Source organism: Bombyx mandarina, chromosome 09 (genome assembly GCF_030267445.1).
Source record: "Bombyx mandarina strain Sakado chromosome 09, ASM3026744v2".
NCBI classification, from domain to species: domain Eukaryota; kingdom Metazoa; phylum Arthropoda; class Insecta; order Lepidoptera; family Bombycidae; genus Bombyx; species Bombyx mandarina.
In genome coordinates this window covers 13638493-13665530 of record NC_143216.1, presented here as the reverse complement: position 1 = coordinate 13665530, position 27038 = coordinate 13638493, and the positions used below count along the sequence as shown (strand labels likewise).

The following is a 27038-nucleotide window of genomic DNA, read 5'->3' as shown; positions in this document are numbered from 1 at the left end:
AAAAAATAAACACTGGCCGTACACTGCATATACTTTTCTGCTCGAATCTCAATACATACTCTTGCACACACAATATACAGACATAAATATCATATGGCGGAAAAGTCAAGAAACATAAGTTATATAAATAATAAAAATTTTCGTAACTTTATCAAATATTTATGTACAATATCATATTTGTATAAATAATGTCATGTTGAGAATCATAATTATTGGTTTATATTGTTTCATGGTAAATGAGTTAGCAATTCCGTCATTTGAGAATATCTTTCACATGCGCTTGAACGTCGCCAAAGAACTGGGCATTCCACATTTTGACATTTTTCAGTGTCGGTGTGGCCACAACAGGAACTACATATCTGTAATTTGTAAAATAATTACCTAAATATAAAATTACATTAAATTCGGAATTTTTTATCGTTCTATAGTGAGTATTAATCTGAATGGAAGCTGATTCTCAAGTGTAAAATGCAAAACTGAGATGTAATGCATTAGAAGCAAGCTCGCCAGAATTAATCTTTAAATTCAAGATCTACTTTAGTACTGCTACTTTGGAATGGGCAATGTACTGCGGTGGCGTTGGATGACGATTATAATATGAAAAAAGGCAGAAATAGTGTATGGGACGATGCTTGATCTTCATGTCATCCCTTCTATTTGTGGGTCTGTCAGATAAATTGTATTAGTACATGTTAAGGCCACGTGTTACTCCAAAGCAATTGGAACGTTGCATCGTGTCATCCACTGAAAATGAAAAGCGCAGTCACACTGTGGTGCTCTTAGGCTCTAGTAGTCACTGCTTACCGTGTGACCGTGAGGTCGCCTCCACTTTACGTTACTATTTACATGATACTAGCGACCCGCCCTCGCTTCGCTTCGGAAACTGTAATTTATTATTGATATCTCCACTATTTAATGGATGTTATTATACATATAAACGTTCCTCTTCAATCGCTCTATCTATTCAAAAAAACCGCAACAAAATCCGTTGCGTAGTTTTAAAGATTTAAGCATACATAGGGGTATAGGGACAGAGAAAGCGACTTTGTTTTATATAGTCCCCGGCACGTAACTTGGCAAGAGTCGTTAGATGCACAGAAGTCGTTTTTTAGGTCTCTTTGGTTGTCAAGCGGGACGCGCGGAAAGACGTAGCACCGTTCCGACCACGCGATTGGTGAGTCAGCCGACCCTCCCCTCCCCTCCCGCACCGCGTCCACGTTCCGTTCGCTCCGGGTTACAATAGCGTCTACTAAAGTTATAGGTGCCCTTTGTTTATATTGAGTTTTTGTTCTGAGTTGTTATTTTTGTTCCGAGTTGTTATTTTTGTTTTAAATTTAGTTTTTGTTACGAGTGTTATTGTTTTAAATTTGTTGGCAATGCCAGGACCAAATACCAATGACCATATAGTCGATTCAGTCACTGAGCGTTTTATTATTTACGCTAGTGACGACAGCGACTCTTCGTTATGTCGACGATGAGGAGCCAACTCCTTCCACCAGCTCAGGTGCTACCATAAATTTAATCCAAGGTGTAGCACTATAAGAAAATGATAGTGACGACGGCGACACATAGTTTTTAATATTAAGTATATTTTTTTAAATAAACTTCTTAACTTTTTATTTTATTTTATTTATAGCCCTAATACACTTTACGAATTCCTCACTTTCCTTTAACTTTCTTCTAAACACACATGCTTAAAAATAAATTATGGCAAATAAAAAATTAAATTAAATTATATGAGGGCAATAAAAGTGACCATTTTTTTGTTGCAATGTGCACTATGCGCGACATTACCTCCGCTACATCAAAACCTAGCCAACTTAAGTGCCGCTTACTATACTATGTAGTGATCACAGACGCGTACCGAGTAACAGGAGTCTAAGTAGGTAGCAGCGTTGTTCGCACGTGTCTGTAGCACGACGCAGGCGCGCTGCGTGTGCGCACACTGCGGGCACACGGCGCTGCGGACGTTGGTGCGCACGCCGCACACCGCGCACCGCTCGCGGGACATGTACTTCGCGATGCCACCGGACTGTGTCTGCTCTCGTTGCTGCGCTGTGCGATTGTAGCCAAGCTCGTTCCACCTTTAAATCATTAGGCAATTTCTACGCTGAGCTGTGATATGGAAAAGTAATACATAGACAGCACCGTTTCGGATTCGATTCAGCTAATTATGAAGCAAAAGGAAAGATGGCGTGCTCAGTGTTCAATGATCGCAAGTAGACTATTGAGTAGTAAGTAGCTCACGGGATCTCTTTTTTATTTTTTTTTATTGCTTAGATGGATGGACGAGCTCACAGCCCGCCTGCTGCTAAATGGTTACTGGAGCCCATAGACATCTACAACGTAAATGCGTCACCCACCTTGAGATATGAGTTCTAAGGTCTCAGTTACAACGGCTGCCCTACCCTTCAAACCGAAACGCATTACTGCTTTACGGCAGGAATAGCCGGGGTGGTGGTACCTATCCGTGCGGACTCACAAGAGGTCCTACCACCAGTGAATCGTGGCGCTTAAAACAGCAGTGAAATATCAGGGGCCCACTAACTAAATATAGCGGTTAGAACCCATCAAACAATCACTTCTATGACTTTGATAATCGCGAATGTTCGTTTTTCAGCTTACCATTTAAAAACATCAACGCCCAAAAGTGACAGACAGCGATGTAGGGGCGGTAGGAGTACGCGAGTCGCGTAGTACGCCACGTGGGGTCGTAACGAGCGATCGCGGGTCAGCTCCTGCGGAGTACGAGCCAAGCGCACCAGCGGCACGCCGGGCGCTCCGCACGTAACTAGCCAGGATACCCGCCAGCCTGTCCTTGGTATCGCACGACGGTCTTTCATACCTATACGTCTGAAAACAAAAATAAACTGTTAAATAAAAACTACACACACCTTTCTTCTTATTGATTGGCTGCTGCGTCACGCACGTCAAACGACGATCCGGAAACTTATGGAGGGTAGAAGTAAGGAACACCATCTCAGTCTATTAAAATGTGTTCGCCGAAAGGGAACCAATTAAGGTGGCGCAATAGTAGCAAGTGGAAAGATTTAAAAAACGGCGACATAAATTACCACACTTCACTTTAATCTCGTATACTGTACTCTGTTTAAAACTGCTATATTCATATTATTTCTACTTCCTACACTAGCACTATTTTACATACCCGATCCTGTGGACCGAATAGTAAATAGTCAACGTCACCCTAAACACTTCATTATGGATCCCCCCGATTCGTTAACGGTGCTTTTAGGTACCTCAAGCACCGGTCACCGTCCTCGCCGAACCCGTAGCTTGCGACGAAGGGCTCGGCGAGTAAATTAACCCACAGACACAGCCCACTGAGTTTCTTGCCGGATTTTCTCAATGGGTCACGTTTCCGATCCGACGCTAGATTCGGCAAAGCACTGCTCTTGCTAGGGCCAGTATTAGCAACACCTTCGGTTTGAGCCCCGAGAGCTCACATACACGCTAGGGTAAAGCTGACATACTCTCAAGGCTATCAGCAAAAGTAGGGAAAGAAAAGCGCTATTTCCTTTATTCTTTCAACAATATCTTGCTGTTTATATGTGGACACTTTTTCAACTTGTACCCTATACAAGATGGTTTCCCTTACCTCTATCCTAGATACGAAAAATAAAGATCCGATAAGTCGTCAAAGGGATTCCGTTAGACAATGAATGCCTAGGTTTGGAGAATCGATTAAAAGAAGAGATGAAGTGTGTATAATAGTTTTGTAAAAAATATCGAGAGAATTCAACTCACTTCGCAATTTCGTTTGGCGGCGCAGAAGCCCCAGGCCTGTACCCAGCCTGTCCGTGGTACTCGCGCGTAAAGAAGAGTTCGTGTACCGGGAGCGAGGTCTCCGCCAGACGGGACAGCGTGGCCTTCACTAGACGTTTCACCACCGACATATCGCCATGGGTAAATAATTCACACAAGGATTGACGTAGAAGCTAAAACGTATTATGTTATGTTTTGATACTTTGGCGTTTTTTTATTTATTTTTTATTACTTAGGTGGGTGGACGAGCTCACGGCCCACCGGCCGGCCAGTGTTAAGTGGTTACTGGAGCCCATAGACATCTACGACGTAAATGCGCCACCCGCCTTGAGATATAAGTTCTAAAGTCTCAGGTATAGTTACAACGCCTGCCCTACCCTTCAAACCGAAACGAATTACTGCTTCACGACAAAAATAGGCAGGGTGGTGGTACCTATCCGCGCGGACTCACAAGAGGTCCTACCACCAGTAATTACGCAAATTATAATTTTGCGGGTTTGATTTTTATTACACGATGTTATTCCTTCGCCGTGGAAGTCAATCGTGAACATTTGTTGAGTATGTATTTCATTAGAAAAATTAGTATCCGCCTGGGATTCGAACATCGTTGCATCGCTCAACACGAATGCACCGGACGTCTTATCCTTTAGGCCACGACGACTTTTGAATTTCACTTGGTCAAGCTTAAAACATTGTTGTAGAATAAGCTATTATCGACTTTTTTGTGTTGTAAAATCAACGACATTCTTGAAAGATTAAATTGAAGGTAATAACAATTAGTAGCGATACCTTTACTCCAGCCGGACAACCATCTCTTCGGACTGTTTCTATTCCTTTTGCTTCATACGTGGGTTTCTCTTGATCGGGACTCTCGAACATAAAGCCAACGTAGCGTTTTTTCGTTTGCAGAATGCACGGTTGATATACCTATTTTATAAATCTATGTTGCTTGTTGTGTCGACCGAAGAAGACATGGATGGAGTGTGTGAATGACGATATGAGAGAGAGAGGAGTGAGTGTTGAGCTCACAGCTGATAGAAGAGAATGGAAGTGAAAAATTAGCTGTGCCCACCCCACCTATAGTAGAATTGTTTTGTTCGTGCAGTTTGGGTCAGAAAACATAGCCCGGCTAGGGCGGTGAGCGTGTTACGCGGGCGCAACGCCATTATCGATAAAAACAAATGAGTCATCGAAGACAGGTACACGGCGGCAAGGTGGTATACGAAGGGTGGTGAGGCATTGTTATGTTATGAGTCATTTGTACTTACCTGCGAATTATAGTACATGATGTCGAAGAGAAATGTGTTTTTATGCATTCGTTCTCTGAATTTATTTAGTGACACAATGGCTACTCCTTTGTTTTGTATCAAAACGGCAGAATTTATTCAAAATAATATTTGCACGTGTTGTTATCAACAATGTGTTAAATTTTATCACTGAAATAAGAATAGATCCCGAAAAGTTACAAAGTGTTAATTTCCGCCGTTCTCCTTAATTTACTGCGGCGATATGTGGTGTAACTGTTCGATTAGGGATTTTTTCTTTAATTTTTATCACTAACCCACAAAATGACAAAACTAAATACACTATCGATAACGCTTATCGACAACAATAATGCGCATCACTATGCCCGTCCATAAGGCTTGTGAGTGGAAGAGAGAGCGAAATACTCGGTTCACCGCTCCGATTTTTATGACCCAAACTGCACGGACAAAATAATTCTACTATAGTGGAATAAGGTGAAGAAAAAGAAAATAAATCTATGTTGTCTATTAAAGAAGTATTGATGACGGTTACTAGTTAGTGGTTACTTATAACGACTTTAGATGGCGTAAATGGTCGTGGTACGACTCGAAATTAATGCTAAAAAAGCTACTTGTTGGGACATAAGGCCTAAAATATTGTGTGAAAATATAAATATTATTTTAATTTTTTGGGTATTCTTTTCATCAGCTCTTCTTATATATAGACCTCTAGTATACCTTTTCTAATTTAAGTGCAACTGGTGGAGGGTTATCTGCAGTCACAGCATCGGCTATCTGCTGACCGATTTCGAATGCTTCTAAACGACTCCTGCCGGGCACCAACACGAACATTGAATCAGTGTCACCGTATATAACCTAAAAATGAAAATATAACCCATCAATAAATAGTCAGATAGTTTGTTTTGTTTACTTTATTTATTATAAAAAAAAGAACACAATATTCCTAACCTAAAAGTACATGTATTATCCGCAACATGCTTCGTCAGATTTTTCAGTTCAGATCAGTTTGTTTTGTAAAAATATGTGTGAAAACTACTTAGTCATAACATAATTTCTCTAAACTTGATGCAAATAAAAGTGATTAGCAATATAACCGATTTAATAATATGCACACGGTCTTTTTCGCCGCGAAGCAATCATGAGTCCCTGTTTGGAGGGCAACAAATCCATTACATACCTACTTACTCGAAATTTGACAAAAATAAAAATACAATTTATTGATTTGAGCGAATTGGTTCAGAAAGTAATTTCTCAGTTTTAAGTAACTGATAATAATAGAATCGAATGACGAAACCATGTCACATTCCTATCATAGGACGTAGTTTTAGAGTTATTGCCGATGTCCATAAGCGACATTAGGCATTTACAATCAGGCTAGTTACCTACAGCGTCATTTAGTTGATTGCTACTTATTACTTTACGTGAAATCATACAAAATAATGTAACTTTATTCTAAATAGCTTTTGCCCGCGACATCGTCCGCGTGGAATAGTACACAAATAATGCTTTATTTTAGAACAAATTTGGTTAGCATAAAAAACGTTATAGTGAGCCAACCTTAACATATAGACATATGCTGTCACGGACTTTTTTTAGATCTTTTAAAGGGGAACAATTCTGTCGTACGTTATTTTAGCGAAACTTTAACCGTTTCTGCAGCGCACGCAGCGGAAGCTCTCAAAAGGGAAAAAAAAACCCGATTTTGAAACATTCTTTATTGGTGCTCCGCTTGTAGCGTGATGTTATATAGCTTTCCTCGATAAATGAGCTATCTAAAACTGAAACAATTTTTCAAATCGGAACAGTAGTTCCTGAGATTAGCGCGTTCAAACAAACAAACTCTTCAGCTTTATAATATTAGTGTTAATATTATAGATACAAATAAACTATTAACAAATAGTTGACAGACCTTGGCATTCCAAGTAGTATTTTCCCGAACTAATTTTATGGCTCTTTCAAGCGTTTCTCTGCCTTTAGCCACGACACTATCGGCAACTTCCACGCAAGGCATACGTCCACTGAAGTTCGCAGCTGTATATCCGTATGTCACGTTGGCTATTAATTTTAAACCTGTAATTCGATTTAGTTTTAAATTTTGTAAACATCAAGTTCAAATGGTTATATATCTAAATAAATAAATAAATTTTAAACAATTTTTTTTATATTTTTGTCTGTCTGTCTGTTTGTTCCGGCCAATCTCTGGAACGGCTAGACCGATTTTGACGAGACTTTCACTGATAGGTAGCTGATGATATAAGGAGTAACCAAAGCTACTTTTCTTAGACTAGCTTCGCCCCGCGGCGTCACCCGCGGTATAATAATAACCGCGAGTAGCATCGCGAGACTCTGATATCAATAATAAAATTTAATGTTTCCGAAGCGAAGCGAGGGCGGGTCGCTAGTTTATAATAATATCTAATCTATATAATTTAATATCTGGAACTGTATTATTTATTTATAGCGAACCTAATTGTCTGGAATGCATCGCTTTCTTTACTGCCTCATCTTTCTGCATTTTCATACTTTTCTTAACTGCTTGTCTAGCAGCGAGAATTCTCCTCAAGAGCGCGGGTAGTACGCCTCTCCGAACTGACGTTTTAACAAATCCAATCCCAACCGGCGACCAATGTATTAGGGAGTTTTTAACAAGAGCTTCTAATTTTGGTCTAGGAATCCTTAAGCGCCATGCCCCGAACTCATAGGCCGTTTCGCTGGAAATTTTAATTTCATCCATATTATATTTATTATTTGCTTTTCAAATATGATTATTGTATATAAATAAAATACCCATTAATATTCTGCACGCGACCGATACACGTTGAGAAGCAATAGTTGTAGGCAATCATCATCGAAGGATACAGACTCTGAAAATCTAGGACAATCACTGGATCCGAGTAGAATCGAGATTCTGAAACAAAATTTCATCGATTTGGTTTAAGATAAACTTTGCACCGACTCAGTGAGTTTCGGGCAGGGTCTTCTAAGAGGGTCGCGATTCCGATCCGGTAGTAGATTCAGCGGAGCACTAATCTTGCTAGGGCTAGTGTTAGCAATTCTCTCAGGTTGAGCCCGTGAGCTCACCTACCGGTCCGAGCGTAGTTGGAATAGCCCCTTAGGCTACCAACAATTTTTCGTGTCACTGAGTGGTCGTGATCGTCATGTAGAGTTGGAAGGGGCAGACTTGGTGCGTCTCACGACGTCCCGCCTTCTCTCCCTGCTCGAGGCCGTTCTACTGCACTTATTTAGGGGACCTCCCACGATTAGGTAGGGAAAAAAAGAAAAAACAACTGTGCATATCGTACTATTTTATCTGTTTCTGATAGTTAATACCAATCTTTAACATACCCGGTTCAAATATAAGAGGCAAAGTTTCAGGGGCTCGCATGGTAGATCTCTGTTTTATAGTTGGTGATAGAGCAATAAGATTGAGAGGTCTGGCCGCTCGCAGCATCAGAGATTCGACACGGAACTGTGATCCTCTGGACAAAACTTCCCACCACTGCAAACCAAACAATCTGGCCAGTTCCGACGTTCTATCTGTTTGAAAAGAAATCCATAAATTAATACTAACGTATACTTATATATTCACTTTATTCAATATTACAACACCATTTAATTGAAGGACAGCTAAATATTTACTAAGCACTCACTTATGATATCCAATTTCTGTAGCATTCTGACTGTACCCGATAGTTTGGTCAAATAATAATCGACGGGAATCCATCTTAACATTTTCGATTCGTCGCACCACCAATCCGACAATTGCGCATAGCTGTATGACGGTACTCGTTCATTCAATACTTCATACATACAATTCTCGAAACTGTAGCTTGATAATGCCAGTTCGTGACGAAATAAACGCCACACATTGAATATAACTCTCCCAATAATCCTACCTTCGTAATCGGATTCATTTTTGATCCAACGTTTTTGTCTGTTCTTCTCGGTAATTCTAGATAAATCTTTTAAAACATCCAACCCAAGAATCTCAGCTCTTTCCAATACGTATCCCCAAGAATTCATTTCTATTTCATAACCGCACATTATGTCTGGATCATGTATGTTTACTAATTTAATTACTTCATCGATGGCTTCAATTTCATTACTAATGTAGATTACAGGAACATTGAATACGCACCCATCTAAATATTTTCGGGAACTTGAATCGACCACAATGATTCCCGTTAAAGATTTTTTTAGGAAATGATTATTCGGGCAGTCATTGATAACAGAGTAAAACACAGCTTTTATTGGATCTACCGCCGGATCTGGATGCATATCACCTCTCACAGAAGTGTGGACTTCAATAACCATTGAAGTGAGAAAGTCCGCCTACAACATTTTTATAATTAATTAAGGTGTTTTTAATCGAGTTGGAATATTTTTCAATTTAATTATAATATGTATTTACGTTCACTGTGGCTACTTCGCAGGAATTATTATCTTTACAGTTATCAGTATTTCCAAAGCAAAGGAAAGATCCGTCAGTATTTAATGTTATTTGAAAACTGTTATCTGGTTTTCCCTGCAAAATAAATTAAATATTAATGAATTATTGTATGAAAATGCAAATTATTATAAGTGTTACAAATTTACACTTAATTTGTATTGGCAATAAACAAAAAAGAATCTCACACTTTCGCAATTTTCGATGCTTACGATACTACTGTTAATTTCATCTTCATTTAAACCTAAAGCTTGAGAATTATTGAAATCATCCATGTTTTTGGAAATTGCTTGTTCTGAGCTAAATTGTGACAATAGTTGGAGAGCTTTTTGTTCATTTATCCATTTCTTTACTTGCTCACTCGTTGGAGGTCTCACAACAGGCTGTATAACATATCTTGAATTTCCTGCTAACAATGTTCTCAGCGTGTCTGGTTTGTAGTCGTCTTGTGTTGCATACTTTTGTAGAAATAATAGTTGTCTCCAATTTTCAATGCTTTCAGTTTCCAATACTTTTTCAAACGGTTTTTGGTCGCGTGACAAATTACTGTGCAATTTTAAAACCAATTGGCCGATTTCTACTTTATCTCCAACATCTTTATAATCAGAAAAAAATGGTTGAACCTGTTTTGTTTTTGGGATTTTATATTTAGCTTCCATTTCATTTTTAGTTGGTGGCTTTACGGTTGGAGTAAAAATTTTAATGCCAGTGTCTAGTTTTTCGTTTACTGATACATCTAATTTTAGTTCCGTATCTTTAAATTTGTCATAGTCTTCTTGTTTTTCATATTCATTTGCAATAATATCAGAACAGTCATCACAATTTGTCTGTTCTTGTAAAAATGTTTGATTAAAAGAATCATCAAACACTTTAGATGCATCATAAAAGCTAACTATACCTAGTTCATTACCATCAAGTGATAATTCTAATTCATTATTTGATGAATTACCCATTTCCGTGTTGTCACAATCAACGGGTTTATTAGAGGGACCTGCTGTTGGTACGAATTTGTTTTGTAAATCGTAAATTTCAGATTTATTCATCAGTTTGACAATATTTTGCTTAGCCGTTATTCTAGACACTGCATCTATGATTGTTTCTTCTGATTTAATTTCAGTGTTTTCTATTGACGTTTTTGAAATTTTGCTAGCCCTTACTAGTTCTGAGATACATACAACACCATCAGCAGTTTCTCTGGAAACATTTATCTCGTCTATTTCACTAGTGTCTATATTAGAATCTGTATTTGTTGGATTATTTACCCTTTCGTTTTTTTTCTTTGGCCTAGATAACCCTAATTGAAGAGTTCGTCTTCTTTTTTTCCGAACTTTTGTGACATCTGCGAAAAACTTTATCGATAATAAATCGAATTTTTTTATATGTAGTCCTTTTTATTACCACAGATGCAGCTAAGCATACGGCGCACCTGATGCAGGGTAGCTACTGATAATCATGAACAGCAGCAATGCCATAAGTACAGCTGAACTGTTGCCTCCTCTTAAGAATCTTCAAACTTACTTTAAAAAAGATGTAATAGAGCTCAAGAAATCCTTATTATATAAATCAGGGGTCATCAATTAGTTTCACTCGGGTTCCGTTTTAAGAAATGAAATGACCATCGTGGTCCGCACAACATTTTAGGGTAAAAAAATAAATAAACAAATGTAATTACGGAAATAATAAAGGTATCTTTTAACAAATCAATGGCAAAAGTGTTATTTTTGTTGCGGACTATCTGTCTGAAATTTGAAGTCAAATTGATACAAGCTATTGACATTACGTCCTAGAGATGTTCATTAGAAAGTCGAGATCGAAAATTATTCCTATTGAAGTTCATCTTCGAAAATGTTGCTTCATAAATATATGTTGACCCAAACAAAGCAAGTAGTTTCAAAGCAAATTTTTGTAGTTTTGGATACTTATTACCTACCACACACAAATTTTGTCCAGAACCCTTCACTGGAAGCTGCCGTACCTACTCTGTAAAGCATTTTGCTGTGTCCGCGCGGCCAGTGTGGTTAGTGCGAGTTTTTTAACGTTCTCGATAGCGAAAGTTAGCTCATATTTGTATGGAATGGGATCGTTTGCGTACGTTTGCCGTTAGGGGCGCTGTTCCAACTGCATACATTGGTTTAACTTTTACGTTATCGAGAACGTTAAGAAACTCGCACTAAGCACACAGATGCGTACCGCGGTCCGTCATTTCGACCCCTGATGTAAATTACATATTAGCCTACTTACGGTCGTTGTCGAATGTGCCGTCTAATTGTGGAATATTAGCTCCATCCCAGAAAGAGTCGTGCCACGACAAAGGACTGCCATTATTTTCACTAAAACATTAGTTATTTCAAATGAAATATACGATGGGACTTTACGAAGATTTAGGATAATATTACATATTATGAAAGTAGGTAATTATTTCTCTGAGATTCTAGTCCGTTTTTTTTTATAATGGCGACAGTTAACCGTTTGTAACTGGCGCACATGACTTCTTGGTGTCACAAATGGATGACTCGTTTTACAACTAGATGCAATTTAATATTATGGTGCAATTTATGATGCAATTTAACTAGATGCAATTTAATTTTAATTATGGTACCTTTCATTTTGATCATGACAAACAGAATCATCATTAAATATCCTAGAGTATTCTGCATCATCTAATTCAACATCAACTTCTTGATCTTGGTTTGCTGGAGTCCCCATGATGCTGTCTTCTTCAACACGTTGTTGGTCCATATCATGCAACATATCAATTAATTCCATATCTTCACTGTTTACTGAAAAGTACATATAGGGAAATTAAAATCCTGATATAGTTTTTTTCCATTCATTATTTTTATTCAATAGTCTACTTACACAAAACTTGACTGTATTGTAAAGACATGGAACTGTTTAGGACTAAATTTTCATCAACAATGGTGGTATCCAAATCTTCTTCCTCGTGTTCATTTAAATTCATTTTTGTCGTTCTATTTAAGGTCAAATCTAAGTCTTTACTAGGCAGATGTATTGATACATCAACTGCTTTAAACAGCTGCGTATCTCCTAGAGTCTCAGCTGGATAATAAGCGTGCTCTAGAAGAACAGGCTTATCAATTTTATTTGATAATTTTACGGCAAATATATTTTCGAATTTGTAGTGTGAATCTGTCTCTAATTGTTTTAAAGAAGTAAAACCTTGAGAGAGTGACTTGGAGGCTAAAGACATATTTAACTGTTTCCGTCTTTCCAACTCTTGGTTCCAAACTTCTTCTAATCCTGGATTTTCTATACCATCTCCTTTACCTATTCGTTGACGGTTAATAATATGAGAAGCCATACAGTCAGCTTCGTAATGGCAACTGCTTTCCGACGTTAAAGTATTTTCTTTTGTATCAAATAACACTTCATTGCTCTTTTGAGAAAGACCAGATTTTCGGAATTGTACGCTCTGCAAATCAATGTCGCTCATTCCGAAAAGATTGAAATCTATAAAGAATTGTAATGTGAAGTTTAGATGTGATTCGTGAGGTTGAAATGTCTGGCCTAAAATAGCCCCAGAACTGAAGAGTTCAACAGCTTGCTTTATTAACCCAGGACTGTACAGAAAAACTTTCAGATATAAATGCTCTTTATCATGGTATCCGTAAAAAGGTCTGAAATAAACAAGTGAATTATAGAATTAAAAGTACTTTTACGGTTTGAGCCAGATAATTGAATTTTTGTTAGGTAGATATTAGAAAACTATGTATAAGTAAATGTTACATGAACTAATTTTGAGATAACTTACAAGCCTTTGACTAGTGATATTTTGTAAACATGTTGATTGGAAGATGTTGCCTGTTTCATGGCTATATTTAAAGCTTTATCCAAACTTGCCGCTATCTGCAAAGATACATAAATATTTGAGTTTTATTAATATTAAGCAATAAAAAATAACTAGTTTTGATTACTGTTTTTTAAAATAAAACTTTATAATATGGTGAATCTATCAATGGAATTTCACGTATTGTAGCAAACTTTAAGAAAATTAAGAATATTTTTTACTATTATTAATTAACTATTACAGGATATGCTTATTTTTGTCTTATGTATTGTCTCATTGTTTATGATTTGACATCTCAATTTTTGTTTCCATTTCTATTTAGGTGCTGTTTGTATAATCAAAATCGTAAAATTTATTAATTTGCTTTAAAGTATGTTGGGGGGGGGTGAAGCTGGTTATAGGTATGGGTGGGAGCATGCGGGAGCCGAGCCTGTATGGCCTCTATAAAATGCCCAAAAACCTCCCTGCATAACTTTGGTGGTGAAGTATTCAAGAATGCAGGGACCAGCCAGTCCGATGTGTCCACGTCCCCGTCGTACCCCTTGGGACCTTCTGTGACCGGGCCATGTGCTCGTACACCATCCAAGTTCTGATCACAGATGCTAAGGACAAAGGGCGAAAGGCGAGTGGCCGGCGCCTTAAAACCGGTCCGAACTCGGTAGGGACGATACCCGATACATAACGGAGTGAGGTTTCGCACTCAAAAGTGGCAGCCCCACTAGAAACCTAGGGTGCAGAGGGTTAATCACCCACTCATCCAAAAATTAAATGATTATGAAAGGAAAAGTAATGTTACCGGACCGGATTTTTTCAAAACGAACTGGCGATGTTAAAACGGCAAACGAATTTAGCTTATGCACATGGAATGTTAGAACTCTCTATAGACCGGCAGCCTTCCAGGTCTTATGCCAGCAACTGACACAACACAGAGCCGATGTCACAGCCTTACAGGAGATTAGATGGGTGGGACAAGGCGTAGTTAAAAGGGTAGACTATACAGCGTACTATAGTTGTCACCCAAAGCATCACTTGTTTGGAACAGGGTTCGTCGTCGGCAAGCGGCTTCAACCCCTTATCATTGACTTCCAGCCAATTAACGAGCGTATGTGTTCAATTAGAATAAAAGGTAAATTTCAAAACTACACAATTATTAACGTACATGCCCCAACGGAGGAAAGCGCCCCAGAAGAGAAAGAGAAGTGGTACTATGATGTGGAAAGTGTATACTCTAAAGCGCCCAAAGGTGACATTAAGGTAATAATAGGAGATCTAAATGCGAAAATTGGCCGAGAAGAGGTATACCGTCCAACAATTGGACTACATAGTCTCCACGAAACCTCCAATGATAACGGCACCCGACTTATTGACCTTGCTTCATCTTTGAATATGGCTATTGGAAGCACATGTTTTCCGCACAAGAACATACACAAAGTTACCTGGTTTTCCGCTGACGGGGTTACCCGTAACCAAATTGACCATATTTTGATTGACCGTAGACATTACTCAAACCTCCTGGACGTTAGGAGCCACAGAGGTGCCAACATAGATTCGGACCACTATTTAGTCGTTTGCAAAATGAGGGCAAGAATATCGCAATACAAGTACACCAAGACTGTTAGGACAAGAAAGTTTGATACCTCAAAGTTAAAGCGACGGCCAGGGGTGAACTCTGAGTACATTGCGTGTGTGGGCCAAGAACTGGATAAGATAACAGATAATAGAAATAGTAATGTAGATTCTGATGAAATATGGCAACGCCTGAAATCTGCAGTTACAACAGCAGCTACGAAAGTTCTTGGACACGAAGAAAAGCGAAAACGGAATGGGTGGTTCGACGATGAATGCCAAAAAGTCACAGATGCGAAGAATAAGGCTCATAAATTATTACAGCAAAAACTCACTCGGTGTCGTAGAGAGGATTACAAAAACCTTAGGATTAAAGAAAAACAGCTACACAAAAGGAAGAAACGAATGTTTGAAGAGCAACAACTTAAGGAAATTGCAAATAGTTACTCAAAGCAGGAATCCAGGATTTTCTACAAGCAAGTGAATAGCGGAAAGAAGGAATTTAAACCAAGAACCTCAGCCTGTAGAAATAAAGATGGCCAACTGCTTAATGACAGAACAGAAGTCATTAAAAGGTGGGCAGAACACTTCGAAGAGCTACTAAGCAAACCCTCAGTTGCTACTCATATCGATGAAGTCGAAGCTCCACTTAATCATCAGTGGCTAGAAGTGTCCCAACCGTCTCTGGAAGACACCAGAGCTGCCAGCCAAAAACTCAAAAACAATAAAGCTCCAGGGAACGACAACATCCAGGGTGAACTGCTGAAATACGCTGGGTCCCAGTGTGAAGAGGAATTCCATAAACTAGTACTGCAGATATGGAATTCTGAAGTTATGCCTGAGGAATGGAACACAGCGGTTATTTGTCCTCTCCACAAGAAGGGCGATGTTCTCGACTGTCAGAACTATCGAGGCATTTCACTCCTCAATACAGCATATAAGATATTTGCGAACGTTCTCTTTGGCAAATTAAAACCTTTCGTGGAGCCTAGACTAGGAGAATATCAGTGTGGTTTCCGACCTGGCAGATCAACCATCGACCAAATCTTCTCCCTACGACAAATACTTGAAAAAACTCTTGAGTTTAATGCTGACACGTATCACCTTTTTATTGATTTTAAAGCTGCCTACGACAGCATAAGCCGTGATTTCCTATACCAGGCTATGCATGAGATTGGCGTACCACCGAAGCTTATATCTTTAACAAGGATGACACTGGTTGCATCGCAAAGCATTGTTAAGATCCAAACAGACCTATCGGATCCTTTTAGAACCCATGATGGACTAAGGCAGGGTGATGCCCTCTCCTGCCTTCTTTTCAATGTTGCACTCGATAAATGTATCCGTGACTCAGCAATAGAGACGACGGGCAATATATATTACAAATCCGCTCAAGTACTGGGATATGCGGATGATATTGACGTCATTGGCAGATCAGCTCTCGCAGTAGAAAGTGCGTACCTTGCTCTCGAGGCCTCGTCTCTCGAAGCCGGTCTCCAAGTAAACGCAGACAAAACTAAATTCCTGAGGGTGTCGAGGGACTTACGTGAGGACACAGCGCATAAAAATATTGGCCAGAATACTTTTGGATCTGTGAATGAATTTGTATATCTTGGTTCTCTGATAACGAATAATAATAATATAACAGCAGAAATAGTTAAGAGAATACTGTCGGCGAATAAATGCTACTTCGGCCTGCTTAAATATTTCTGTTCCAAAATTCTGTCACGAAATATCAAAATTCTTTTATACAAGACCCTACTGAGACCCATTCTTATTTATGGCTCAGAGACATGGGTACTCAGCAAAAAAGATGAGAACCGTCTACTTGTGTTCGAGCGTAAGATTCTAAGACGGATATTCGGTGCTGTGCAGGAAAACTGTGAGGTTGGATGGCGTGGAGCGCGACCTCAAAAATATCGGCGTCAAGAACTGGAAGGAGAAAACCCTGGACAGATCAGTCTGGAGAGACATACTGGACCAGGCTAAGGCCCACCCTGGGCTGTAAGGCCTAAGATGATGATGATTTAAAGTATGTTGACTGTTGGGTGTATTGCATCACAAAGGGGTAGATGGAAACAAGCGTTGTCTCCAAGTAGTTATGCTTATGTGGGTTAGATTTTTGAGATGGGATTTAAATTAATAGAATAAACAGTAAAAATAAATTTAAATACATGTAAAATCAAAGTCCTCAAAAAGTACTGAATATAAGAATTGAAATATTTGTAATGGCAATTTTAGGCACATTGCCCAACTGATGGTGAGTAAAAGTTGAAATTTATTGTTTTATTAATTCAATTATCATTTGAGTCTAAAGTGGTTCGTAAATCTTTTGAATAGAATCTATCTAGTCTAATTTATTCAAATTTGTACCTGATACAAAAGTTGCGGCTCTGGATTTTGAGTTGGACATGGTATGTAGAAGTAGGGAAATACCCCATGAATATGTAAACAGGCCTTGTACCCATCTTTTGCTGGTCCAAATATTCTGAGAACTGGTACCTGTATTTATTTATCTTAATTAGAAATTAAATTGCAATATAGTAAATGCAATTTGATTAGATAAAAAAAAACTGTAATTTGAATGTATTCAATGGCCCAATTTTATATTTACATATAGGGTGGTAGTAATTCAATAGACTACAGAAACATCTGTAGCATGTAGGTCACAATTTAATTATTTTAATCTTAACAGACAACAAATGAGTAAGTGTTGTCCACTTGCTAATTGGTATGTTTGATAGATAATATTGATATCAAACATGCATGGTCTACAAACCTGTTTGATGTCAGTTCCTCTGAATTCTGAATAAGTAACATCCACACCTGCAGTTGGTTTCGTCATATAATGATCACATATTACAATGCGCACTGAAAACTCCGGATTATGGTGACTTACTGCTGAAACATTGATTTATAGTTAATATTTTAAATGTTAGAAACACATACAGAACACATGTTCAAGAATGACTTCCAGGATGAAGGAATAACATTATCGTAGTCATCGTGGCCTAAAGGATAAGACATCTGGTGCATATATACTATGATGCGGCTGTGCCGGAGTTTCAATCCTTTAGGTAGATCTTAAATTTCCTATATATGTATGTACTTTGACAATTGACTTTTACTGTGAAGGAATAACACCACTTACCACCAGGTGAGCTAGTATACTCAACTAATCAATAAAACATGAAATAAAACTCAAACTGACAAAATTATAATTTGTGTAACAGGTCTTGCACTGCTACGCACCACTACGCTATCTATTTCTTCTACGAAGAAGCAACGCATTTTAGTTCTGATATCTAATTACACCAGGTGGGTTAAGAGCTCATTCATCAATCTATGCAACAAATTAAAATAATATTAATATTTACTCACACTGCAATGAACTCATATTTAATTATTAATGAATTATGTTAATAAGCTCCTTTTTATCTTATATTCTAAATAAAAGATCAGATTATTGATTTAATTTCATAAATTAAAAATTTCATTTTTCTCAACTAATTTGTTGCAAAGTTCTGTTTGTAGATAATGTAAATGTTGTTTCTCGTTTTTGAAATGTGTTTTGATCAGCTGATGAATACTGACAGCTGACATCTCAATTGACAAATCCTTTTTTATTTTTTATTTATTAGCCGGATACAAAGTCCATTGGCACTTGACAAATCTTAATTAGTCAATGTTCCTAAACAAGAAATAAATTAGGATGACGCCGCGCCACCGTACAAAAAATTCCAGAAAAATGTTCTTTTCGTCGTTTTCTGATGAAGTATTGTCAGATTATGAATATTATGTATGTGGTACTTTTTATTTGCATAGTGACAGTTTTGGCGGTATTTTAAGTATAATATGGTAGATTTTGAACGATTCTAGTTTGAAAGATACTTTCCAAGTTTCCTGCTATGTTATCGTGTAATAAAACTATAAGTAGAATTCTCTTAATCAAATTCAATTTCAAAATATTATCAAAGGTTGCAGAGATCTTTAATCTCATAGAGCAAGTTTTCATGCTCTATGTCTATAGTGTTATGATCACCTCAGACCAAGGCAAGGCTAAATGAGATGATTTGCAGAAAAACTAAGGTAACTGATATGATTATATTAACAGAATCATTGTATACAAAACAGTACTTAGAATATTTACAGCTTCTAGCACAAAATCACGATTTTTTTCACCTTATTGAACGTTTCATTCTTATGTTAGTTTAAGTTGGACACTTTTTGACAAAAAATTACTGTTCTGTTGTAAAGGAACACAGTAAAAGATTAACATCGATAATAAAAATCAAATTCGCAAATTATAATTTGTGTAATTACTTGTAGTAGGACATCTTATGAGTTCGCGGTATCACTGCCTTGCTTATTTCTGCCGTGAAGCAGTAATGCGTTTCTGTTTGAAGGGTGGGGCAGCCGTTGTACTGTTGAAAACTGAGAACTTAGAACTCATATCTCAAGGTAGGTGGCGGCATTTACGTGGTAGATGTCTATGGGCTCCGATAGCCACTTAACCAGGTGGGCCGTGAGTTCGTTCATCCATGCAATAAAAAAAAACTTTTGCTCATTCAATTCTATTGTCAAAGTCAGGTATAATCTGTTAAGCAATTATTTTCCGTTTCTAGTTCTAGTCTGTGCAACTGCAGTGTACATTGTTCAAAGTACCTATGTGCAATTTTAAAATTGTCCGAGTGATAGTTGCGTCTACAATCTGATTGCGTACCAAATTAATGATTTAAACTGTGATCCTTTTAATTCGTACAAGTATATATCTATTGAATTGTGTTTTAGTAAGTTTCATTTAAAAATGTAGTGCGATGACCCATTGTTTCTCTTGATTGTGAAAATGAAGTGTTTGTACAACGATGATCTGAAAGAAACATCGTCTTTTATAAAAAAGAAAAATACCTAAAGCATTGAATGAAGATGGATGATGAAGAGGCAGATTTACGGGAACAGATTTTTCATAATAATGTTAGAGAACAAATTGTAAGTAACACATCCATTAGTCCTAATGGCTTTTCTTGTTCATAGTTCGAGTATACTACGTAGACTACCGGTTCTTAATTGATTTTATATTGATTATTCAATTCTTTGGGGTTCTAGATCAACTTGTAATTGGTAGCTTGAATACTTAGAAAAACGCATAGGTTCTATTTAGACAATAAAAACACTTGTTTTTTTTTCTTGTTTTTATGTAAAACAGTACATCAGCAGAAATCTTTTTTATTTAAAGTCTAAACATATTATAGACATAATAAAAACACTTTTTTTGCTTCTTTTTATGTAAAACAGTACAACATCAGCAGAAATCTTTTCTATTTAAAGTCTAAACATCAAAATTTTTATAATTTTTTTACTTATTCCAAATATTCATGTTCTTCTTCTTCTTTTTCTTCTTTGTCGTTTCCTCATTACTGAGGGTCGTGACCACCTTGGTCCAGTTTTTGCACCAGCTTCCTCCAATGTTGCCTGCATTTGGCCTGCTTAATGGCGCCCAGGACGCTGGTGTTTGTGGCCTCCTTGATAATGTCCGTCCACCTGGTTGGCAATCTTCCTCGACTTCTCTTTCCTTCCACGTGACCTACAACTATTAATTTTTCCAAGTTCTCAGGATTTTGTCGGGCCACGTGTCCGAAGTACTTGAGGAGACGCTGCATACAGATTGTAGATAGACGGGTCTTGACGTTTAGCTCCTCGAGAATTGACACATTTGTTCGGCGCTCCGTCCATGATATGCCCAACATTTTGCGCCAACACCACATTTCAAATGCGTAAATTCTCGATCGGGTACGGGCCTTGAGGGTCCACGTCTCAGAAACGTACAAGAATACGGAGAAGATAAGGGTTCTCATGAGCTTTATCTTAGTTTTTTTGTTTATGCTGCGATTTCTCCAAATCTTCTCCAATCGCTTCACGGCTGATTTTGACATCTGGGCCCTCCTGACCACCTCCCTGTCACAATCACCGTCACTGGATATTAATGACCCCAAGTACACAAATTCCTGCACCACGTCCAGGTCACGCAGTTTGTGAGTGTGTGTCATTGTGCCAGCTCTATCGACAAACATCAATCGTTTTGGATCAGTTGATGCGAAGTCCGTAATCTTTGCTAACGACTTCCACTCTCCTCAGAAGCTCATGCAGCTCTCGCTCCGAGGTACCGATTATAGTGGCATCATCAGCGATGTTATTCATGTTAGGTAGCCCATAAAATGCAATAAACGTTATTTACTAACTGTTGTAACTGTGGGATAAAATGATAATAAATTAATATAAGCACTACCTACAGGTAGTGTACAATACCTGTAGCTATTATTAGCCTGTATTATATTTAACTAGCTTGTATTTATATCTATGGATGTAATGTAAATATCCAATTTAAATTTCATCACTTGAAATCACCTTCATATCCACTTTAACATAGTTCATAGTCATTTAATTTTGCCAATGTAACTAACTCAAAATTATGTTCCTATATTGGCTATAGATACCACAATCTGAACTAATAATAAATTTACAAGGTGTCTTTTAAAACCTTTTTTTAATGGGCATTAGTAAACTAAAAACACAATCAATAAAAATTAAGTGCTACTTTTAAAACCATATATGGTAGGGCGTCTTGTGAGTTCCCACAGGTAGCTAGCTATCCTTACCTATTCTGCCCTGAAGCAGTTATCTGTATTGGTTTGAAAGGTGAGGCAGCAATTTTACTTGTAAAAACTGAGATCTAAAACTGATATCTCAATTTGGATGTGTTTCTTTCATTCAAATAAAAGGTGTTCCCATGGCTATATCTTGACTTACATCAGCTCCTTAACACATATTAATTATCACTTATCCTTAACATCCTTAGAACTCTTGTCTCAAGATGAATCGGTATTTACCTGTAAATGTTTATGGGCTCCAGTAACCAGTGAACTTCAGGTGAGCAGTGAGCAGTCCAGTTATCTAAACAAAAAAATTATTGTTAGTTTATTTGTTATATTATGTTTGAACTTTATCAAGTTCATACTTAATTCACTTTAACAAAAACTCTTGAAAACCTGAAAACAACAATTCAAAGTAATAAAAAATCTGTCAACTGTTCTAAAAATGTGTGATCATTCTATAACTAAAATAACCTTTTTTTATTTTGGATCATCATTAATCATTTAATAATTAAACATATTTGCATGTTATTTGTAGTTCTCTAGTTATGAATTATGGCAGTTTTTGAACACTTCTCCTAAATTCTACATTAAATCCAAAAAAGTATTTTATATATTTGATCTAGAGATAACTTTTTATTTAAACTGAGATATAAATATTGAGAAGCTTGTAAAACACTAACTTTATAAATAGAGCATTTTATATTTTATCAGACTGCCCAAGACCGATGTAAATGTAAGGATTTTGTTCGAGCCCTACACCCCAGCAGAGGGTAATAGGAAATAATGATGATGACGATGATATTTTATCATATAAGAAAATAAGTGGCAAGATGGTCAATTAATTTTAATGTATTTTAGTACACAGAATATTGAAAGGAGATAAATTTTAAATTATAAAATAAAATAAATAATGTTATTATATATCATTATTATAAATAAATAATGTTATCATTTGATAGAGAAACCTTAATCACAATATATTTACATAGTTAAATTAAAAGAGGTAACTTAAAAAAAAATAGTTTTATTCTTTATTAGAGCCATACACCTATTTATTAGGTTAAGTCGGCTAAAAATATTACAATAACATAAACCTGATTACAATTTTATTATAAGTCCCACAAAAAAGGGACATGACATTAATTATGTGGGAAGTATTAATAATAATTTGCTCTATAAACAAAAAATCAATGTCAAAATAATCTACCCTATTTTATTAATTATTATTTAAGTATATATGCATATAAATACAACCTGTTCAATCACAATAAATATTTGAATAAATAAATTTCTATCGACATATTATATGCAAATAGCAAAATATTGGAATTCAGCTATTTATTTAAAGACCGAAATATATTAACAAAAATAAATATGGTTCATAATGATTACTTGAATTAAAAAAAAAACTACAAAGAGATTAGTTTTTTTAAACTTCCAAACTGCTGAGACAAATAAGGCTACCACTTTAGTAATGAGAGTAACTAATATTTTATGATATTTTCAAGTTTACATTTTTTTGACTAACACTTAGAAATAAAAAAAATAAAAAAATAAAGGATTAGCGGAATCCTCATAATAAATAATAGTTTAAAAAAACTAAAAAACACACTTTATATAAAATTCAACTAAAAATAGAAGAAGTAGAGTGTAGTGTAATGTAGTAGAATACAAGTGAAGCTAATATAAAGCGAATTATATTAAGCGAATTACATAATTTGCCAATTAAATCTCAGTTTAATCCAAAAAAAAATAAACGCCCTTAACTGGGCCTTCCCCTTTTTTTATTTCATTAAAGTTAGTTTTATCAAATGTTGTAAGTAAGTAAAGTAAAGTATTATTGAACTGTTATCTTTATCTTTCTTCAAAGTTTTAGTACTTTACTTATCAGTAGTAGTATTAAAATTATTCTTGGCCCATCATGACTTTTTCGTGCAATTTTATACTCTTGGTTGAGCCTACTGCTCGGTCAATTTCTGTCACGAACTATTCAAGCGTGAAGGCGGGCGACGTAATTCTTTTTGTCATATATCTATGGAGGTTCTAGGATTACATAGCACCAGACGAAAAATTAGTTTGTCTGCCCATCTAATAAAAAAAAAACGCATCACACGAAAAGTAGATACATATTTTTTTGGTAACTTTTTATCTTCTCTATATGGTTCTCAAAGTTGACTCTTTAAGCAATTGCGGAATATCGTCTATATGAAACACTAATTGCGCATCGTGTTACTGATGATGTCTTATGAGAATCACCTTCAACTCTTAATTTCTAGCTAACCTTTTATTACTGAGGTCGCGGTCGTTTCGATCGAAGGCATGGAGTGTTGTTGTAATAGTCAGCTACGGTATTTGTGTTTTTTAATTATGAGCCATAGTTTTTGCCGTCAGAAAACACCTTTTTTATTGTTCCCATGGGAATATAAGCTCCTGTCCCATTACGTGTTAAGCGGTTACCGGAGCCAATAATCATCACAACGTAGATGCTATCACCGAGTTTCAGACATGAGAATGAAACCTTAATTGTATCATATGTTTGTTTTGTAAAAGGCAGGCGAGTTAATATTCGAATGCAAAAAAAAAAACAACCTTATGTTTCTAGATAGAAGGTGGCGATCAATTTTGGGTATCTATCGAGTCCGATTCCCACTAAATGGCATGTGAACTTTTTTGCTCACTTCCTCTAAAATAACCTATTGCTTTTACTAAACAAATCCTTTTTTTTACAGATTTTCTTGTTATTATTTATATTGCTGTATCTGATCTCGTTCATGTTGATTGAGAAGTTTCGAAGACGAGACAGCGAAGACTATTTTACAGCAGACGAAGATGAAGTCAAAGTGTACAGGATTAGCTTGTGGCTCTGCACATTTGCCTTGGCAGTGTCCCTGGGCTCTGCACTCCTGCTGCCCGTTTCGATTGTCAGCAATGAAGTGCTCATACTGTACCCAAACAGTTATTATGTAAAATGGCTCAATAGCTCTCTGATACAAGGTAACCATTTTAATTGACCCAAAAATAGAATACCTAGTATAAAACATGTACCTATGTCTTGCCTATCACCTAAGCTAATTTACATTCCGTAAAAATGACATAGTTTCCTTTGCGGGCACAATTTTGTAAATGACATTTAACATGGGGATCTTTGGCCCTATAGTAATATTAACATTTCATCTTTATCGATATTAAAAAAAGAAAACTTGTTTGCTTGTTTGTTTGGCGTAATCTAATAATCTTATTGCGTAATTTTAGAAACAATGCCACAAGATATAACATATAATAGTGTACCTATGTACAAATCGCAAAAATATTTAAACAACGGTTCATCACGAAATTCGCGCCATTAATACACGCGGGTGTGCCATAGAGATAGGAAGATGATCCCACTCTCCTATCCATCTTAAAATTATTAATTGCAACGACACGGTAATAGTCATTACTGGTGGTAGGACCTCTTCTCAGACCGCACGGGTAGGTACCACCACCCAACCTATTTCTGCCGTGAAGCAGTAATGCGTTTCGGTTTGAAGGGTGGGGCAGCCGTTGTAACTATACTTGAGACCTTAGAACTTATATCTCAAGGTGGGTGGCGCATTTACGTCGTAGATGTCTATGGGTTCCAGTAACCACTTAACACCAGGTGGGCTGTGAGCTCGTCCACTCATCTAAGCAATAAAAAAAAGTCAAATTATTCTCACAAAAATATTTCTGTTTAAAATAGTGTTGTAAATTATTTACCTACACAATCATAAATAGGAAACATCCTTAAATTTAATTCAATACATAGTTTTTTTTCAAAGGTACGTAACTGTAATAGTGTAAATACACGTGTACGTTTGACGTCACACGAAACATACACAGCTGATGAAAATAATTATACCAATTGCATAACATGTCTCGCTTATAGTTTTGTTTATACGTATGCCGTACTATATTCGTAACACACGTGGATTTTCAGGGTTAAAGAACTATTTTCTATAGCACACCTAAGGATAGCGAACTCATCATAACAGTTGTCGATTGCTCCGTCCGTAGAGTGCCGGGGCAACGCAAAAACACAGTCTCCCGAAACATTTCTTGTCGGATCCCCCGGATTCACTCTCGATGCTTTTTGGGACCCTCAAGCACCGATCACCGTCCTCGACGAGTGAACTAACCCATAAACACAGCCCACTGAGTTTCTCACCGGATCTTCTCAGTGGGTCGCGATTCTTATCCGGTGGTAGATTCTGTGAAGCACTACCCTCGCTAGGACTAATGTTAGCAAATTCTCTCAGTTTGAGCCCGTGCGCTCACCTATCTGTCCGGGCGTAGCTGGAATAGTCTTTTAGGCTTTTAGGCGAATAGGTAGGGAAAAAAGAAAGAAAATCGATTGCTCGATTGTCAACACTAAAGTAGTCGATAATAGGTACACGGAGCTATTCTGATATTAGGCAATTCTGATATTAGATTATTATTAGGTCATAGTCATTGAAGGATATCAGTACAAAATTCCCCTATCTGTTTTCAGTGCGTATTATATATTATGTTAATAACTAGTTTTCTGTAATACCAAAGTTACTACTGTTTTATAAACCTGAGGTCGAATTAGCAACTCAAATTAGTTGGAATAGAAGCACATCTAACGTTATTAATAAAGTTATGCTGGAGCATGGGATTACTCGGACAGCTTGCAAATGTACATTACATAACACAACAGTACAATATTGTGAAAACGTATAAAAAGTGTTTAAGAATTCGAACGCTCTTTAACTGTTGTTCAGAAAATCTACCGTTGCCATATTATAAGTCGATAATTTTTATACGGTAGCGGCATTCGAATTTCGATCTGTTGTACCCCATGATAAATAACGTAATATAATTTTGTTTTATTTTGCGATAGCAATTATTTTTTGAATTTCAATAAGACATATAACCAATTAATAGTTTTGACGAATAACAAAATCTCATCCACCGTAAATATCTAGATTTATTCAGGGAGCCCTGTGGGATGGCACCGTCCCCACCAGCTTGACTCCTTAGAGAAAGAGACGACTGTAGATCTATTTTATCTACAAAATGTTAATTTTGTTTCAGGTCTATGGAATCACGTATTTTTATTTTCAAATCTGTCATTGTTTGTTTTCCTACCGTTTGCCTATTTATTTTCGGAGTCGTCCGGATTTCCTGGATGCCGCGGTCTGAAGGGTCGAGTCTACGAAACTTTTATTGTGCTAGCATTGCTCGGCATCGCTATGCTCGGCTTGGCCTATGTCATATCGGCTTGGATAGAAGGAGATCGTTCTGGTGTGGACGCATTATTGAGTAAGTACTATCTATATGATTTTTTTCTAATCGCTAAATTTTTGTTTTTGCTGTAGACCAAGTTAATTTCACATTAAAAGGTAACTTACCTTGGGAGATGGTGTCGAAATCATGATTGATTGTACAACAACCGTTCGAATCTTCAAACCCCTACCCATGACTATATCACGGCGTAATAAACGTGATAGTTCTTCCCTTCTTTTATTTCTTCT

At 36.9% G+C, this 27038-nt stretch overlaps 2 protein-coding genes across 9 annotated transcripts in view; one reads left to right on the top strand and one right to left on the bottom strand.

Annotated features, from left to right (window-relative positions):
- Nucleotides 1-145: 145 nt before the first annotated feature.
- DNApol-zeta (DNA polymerase zeta catalytic subunit) lies at nt 146-18636 on the bottom strand. 8 transcript variants are annotated; one of them, XM_028173147.2, is made up of 20 exons: nt 18251-18619; nt 17649-17767; nt 17243-17371; nt 13268-13362; nt 12355-13133; nt 12095-12275; nt 11737-11825; nt 9684-10834; nt 9460-9573; nt 8699-9380; nt 8394-8585; nt 7836-7956; nt 7515-7759; nt 6958-7118; nt 5766-5903; nt 4573-4710; nt 3766-3956; nt 2626-2853; nt 1865-2084; nt 146-359 (listed from the first exon to the last, which is right to left on the bottom strand). In XM_028173147.2, exons 1-20 carry the CDS (start codon nt 18264-18266, stop codon nt 228-230), a joined length of 5121 nt encoding a protein of 1706 aa, XP_028028948.2. In that variant the 5' UTR covers nt 18267-18619; the 3' UTR covers nt 146-227. The 8 variants fall into 8 exon arrangements, 7 of the variants coding, with proteins under 7 accessions (XP_028028948.2, XP_028028949.2, XP_089586175.1 ...); XM_028173148.2 differs by lacking the exons at nt 17649-17767; nt 18251-18619 and having other exon boundaries at nt 12355-12966; nt 17243-17260; XM_089730049.1 differs by lacking the exons at nt 146-359; nt 3766-3956 and having other exon boundaries at nt 1946-2084; nt 18251-18632.
- An 846-nt stretch (nt 18637-19482) lies between these two features.
- lili (LMBR1-like protein lilipod) overlaps nt 19483-27038 on the top strand; it is a 38303-nt gene continuing 30747 nt past the window's right edge. Inside the window, exons 1-3 of the mRNA XM_028173075.2 lie at nt 19483-19858; nt 24252-24516; nt 26599-26826. Coding sequence (XP_028028876.2) covers nt 19790-19858; nt 24252-24516; nt 26599-26826 — 562 coding nt within the window. The 5' untranslated portion in view covers nt 19483-19789. The remainder of the gene's footprint in view (nt 19859-24251; nt 24517-26598; nt 26827-27038) is intronic.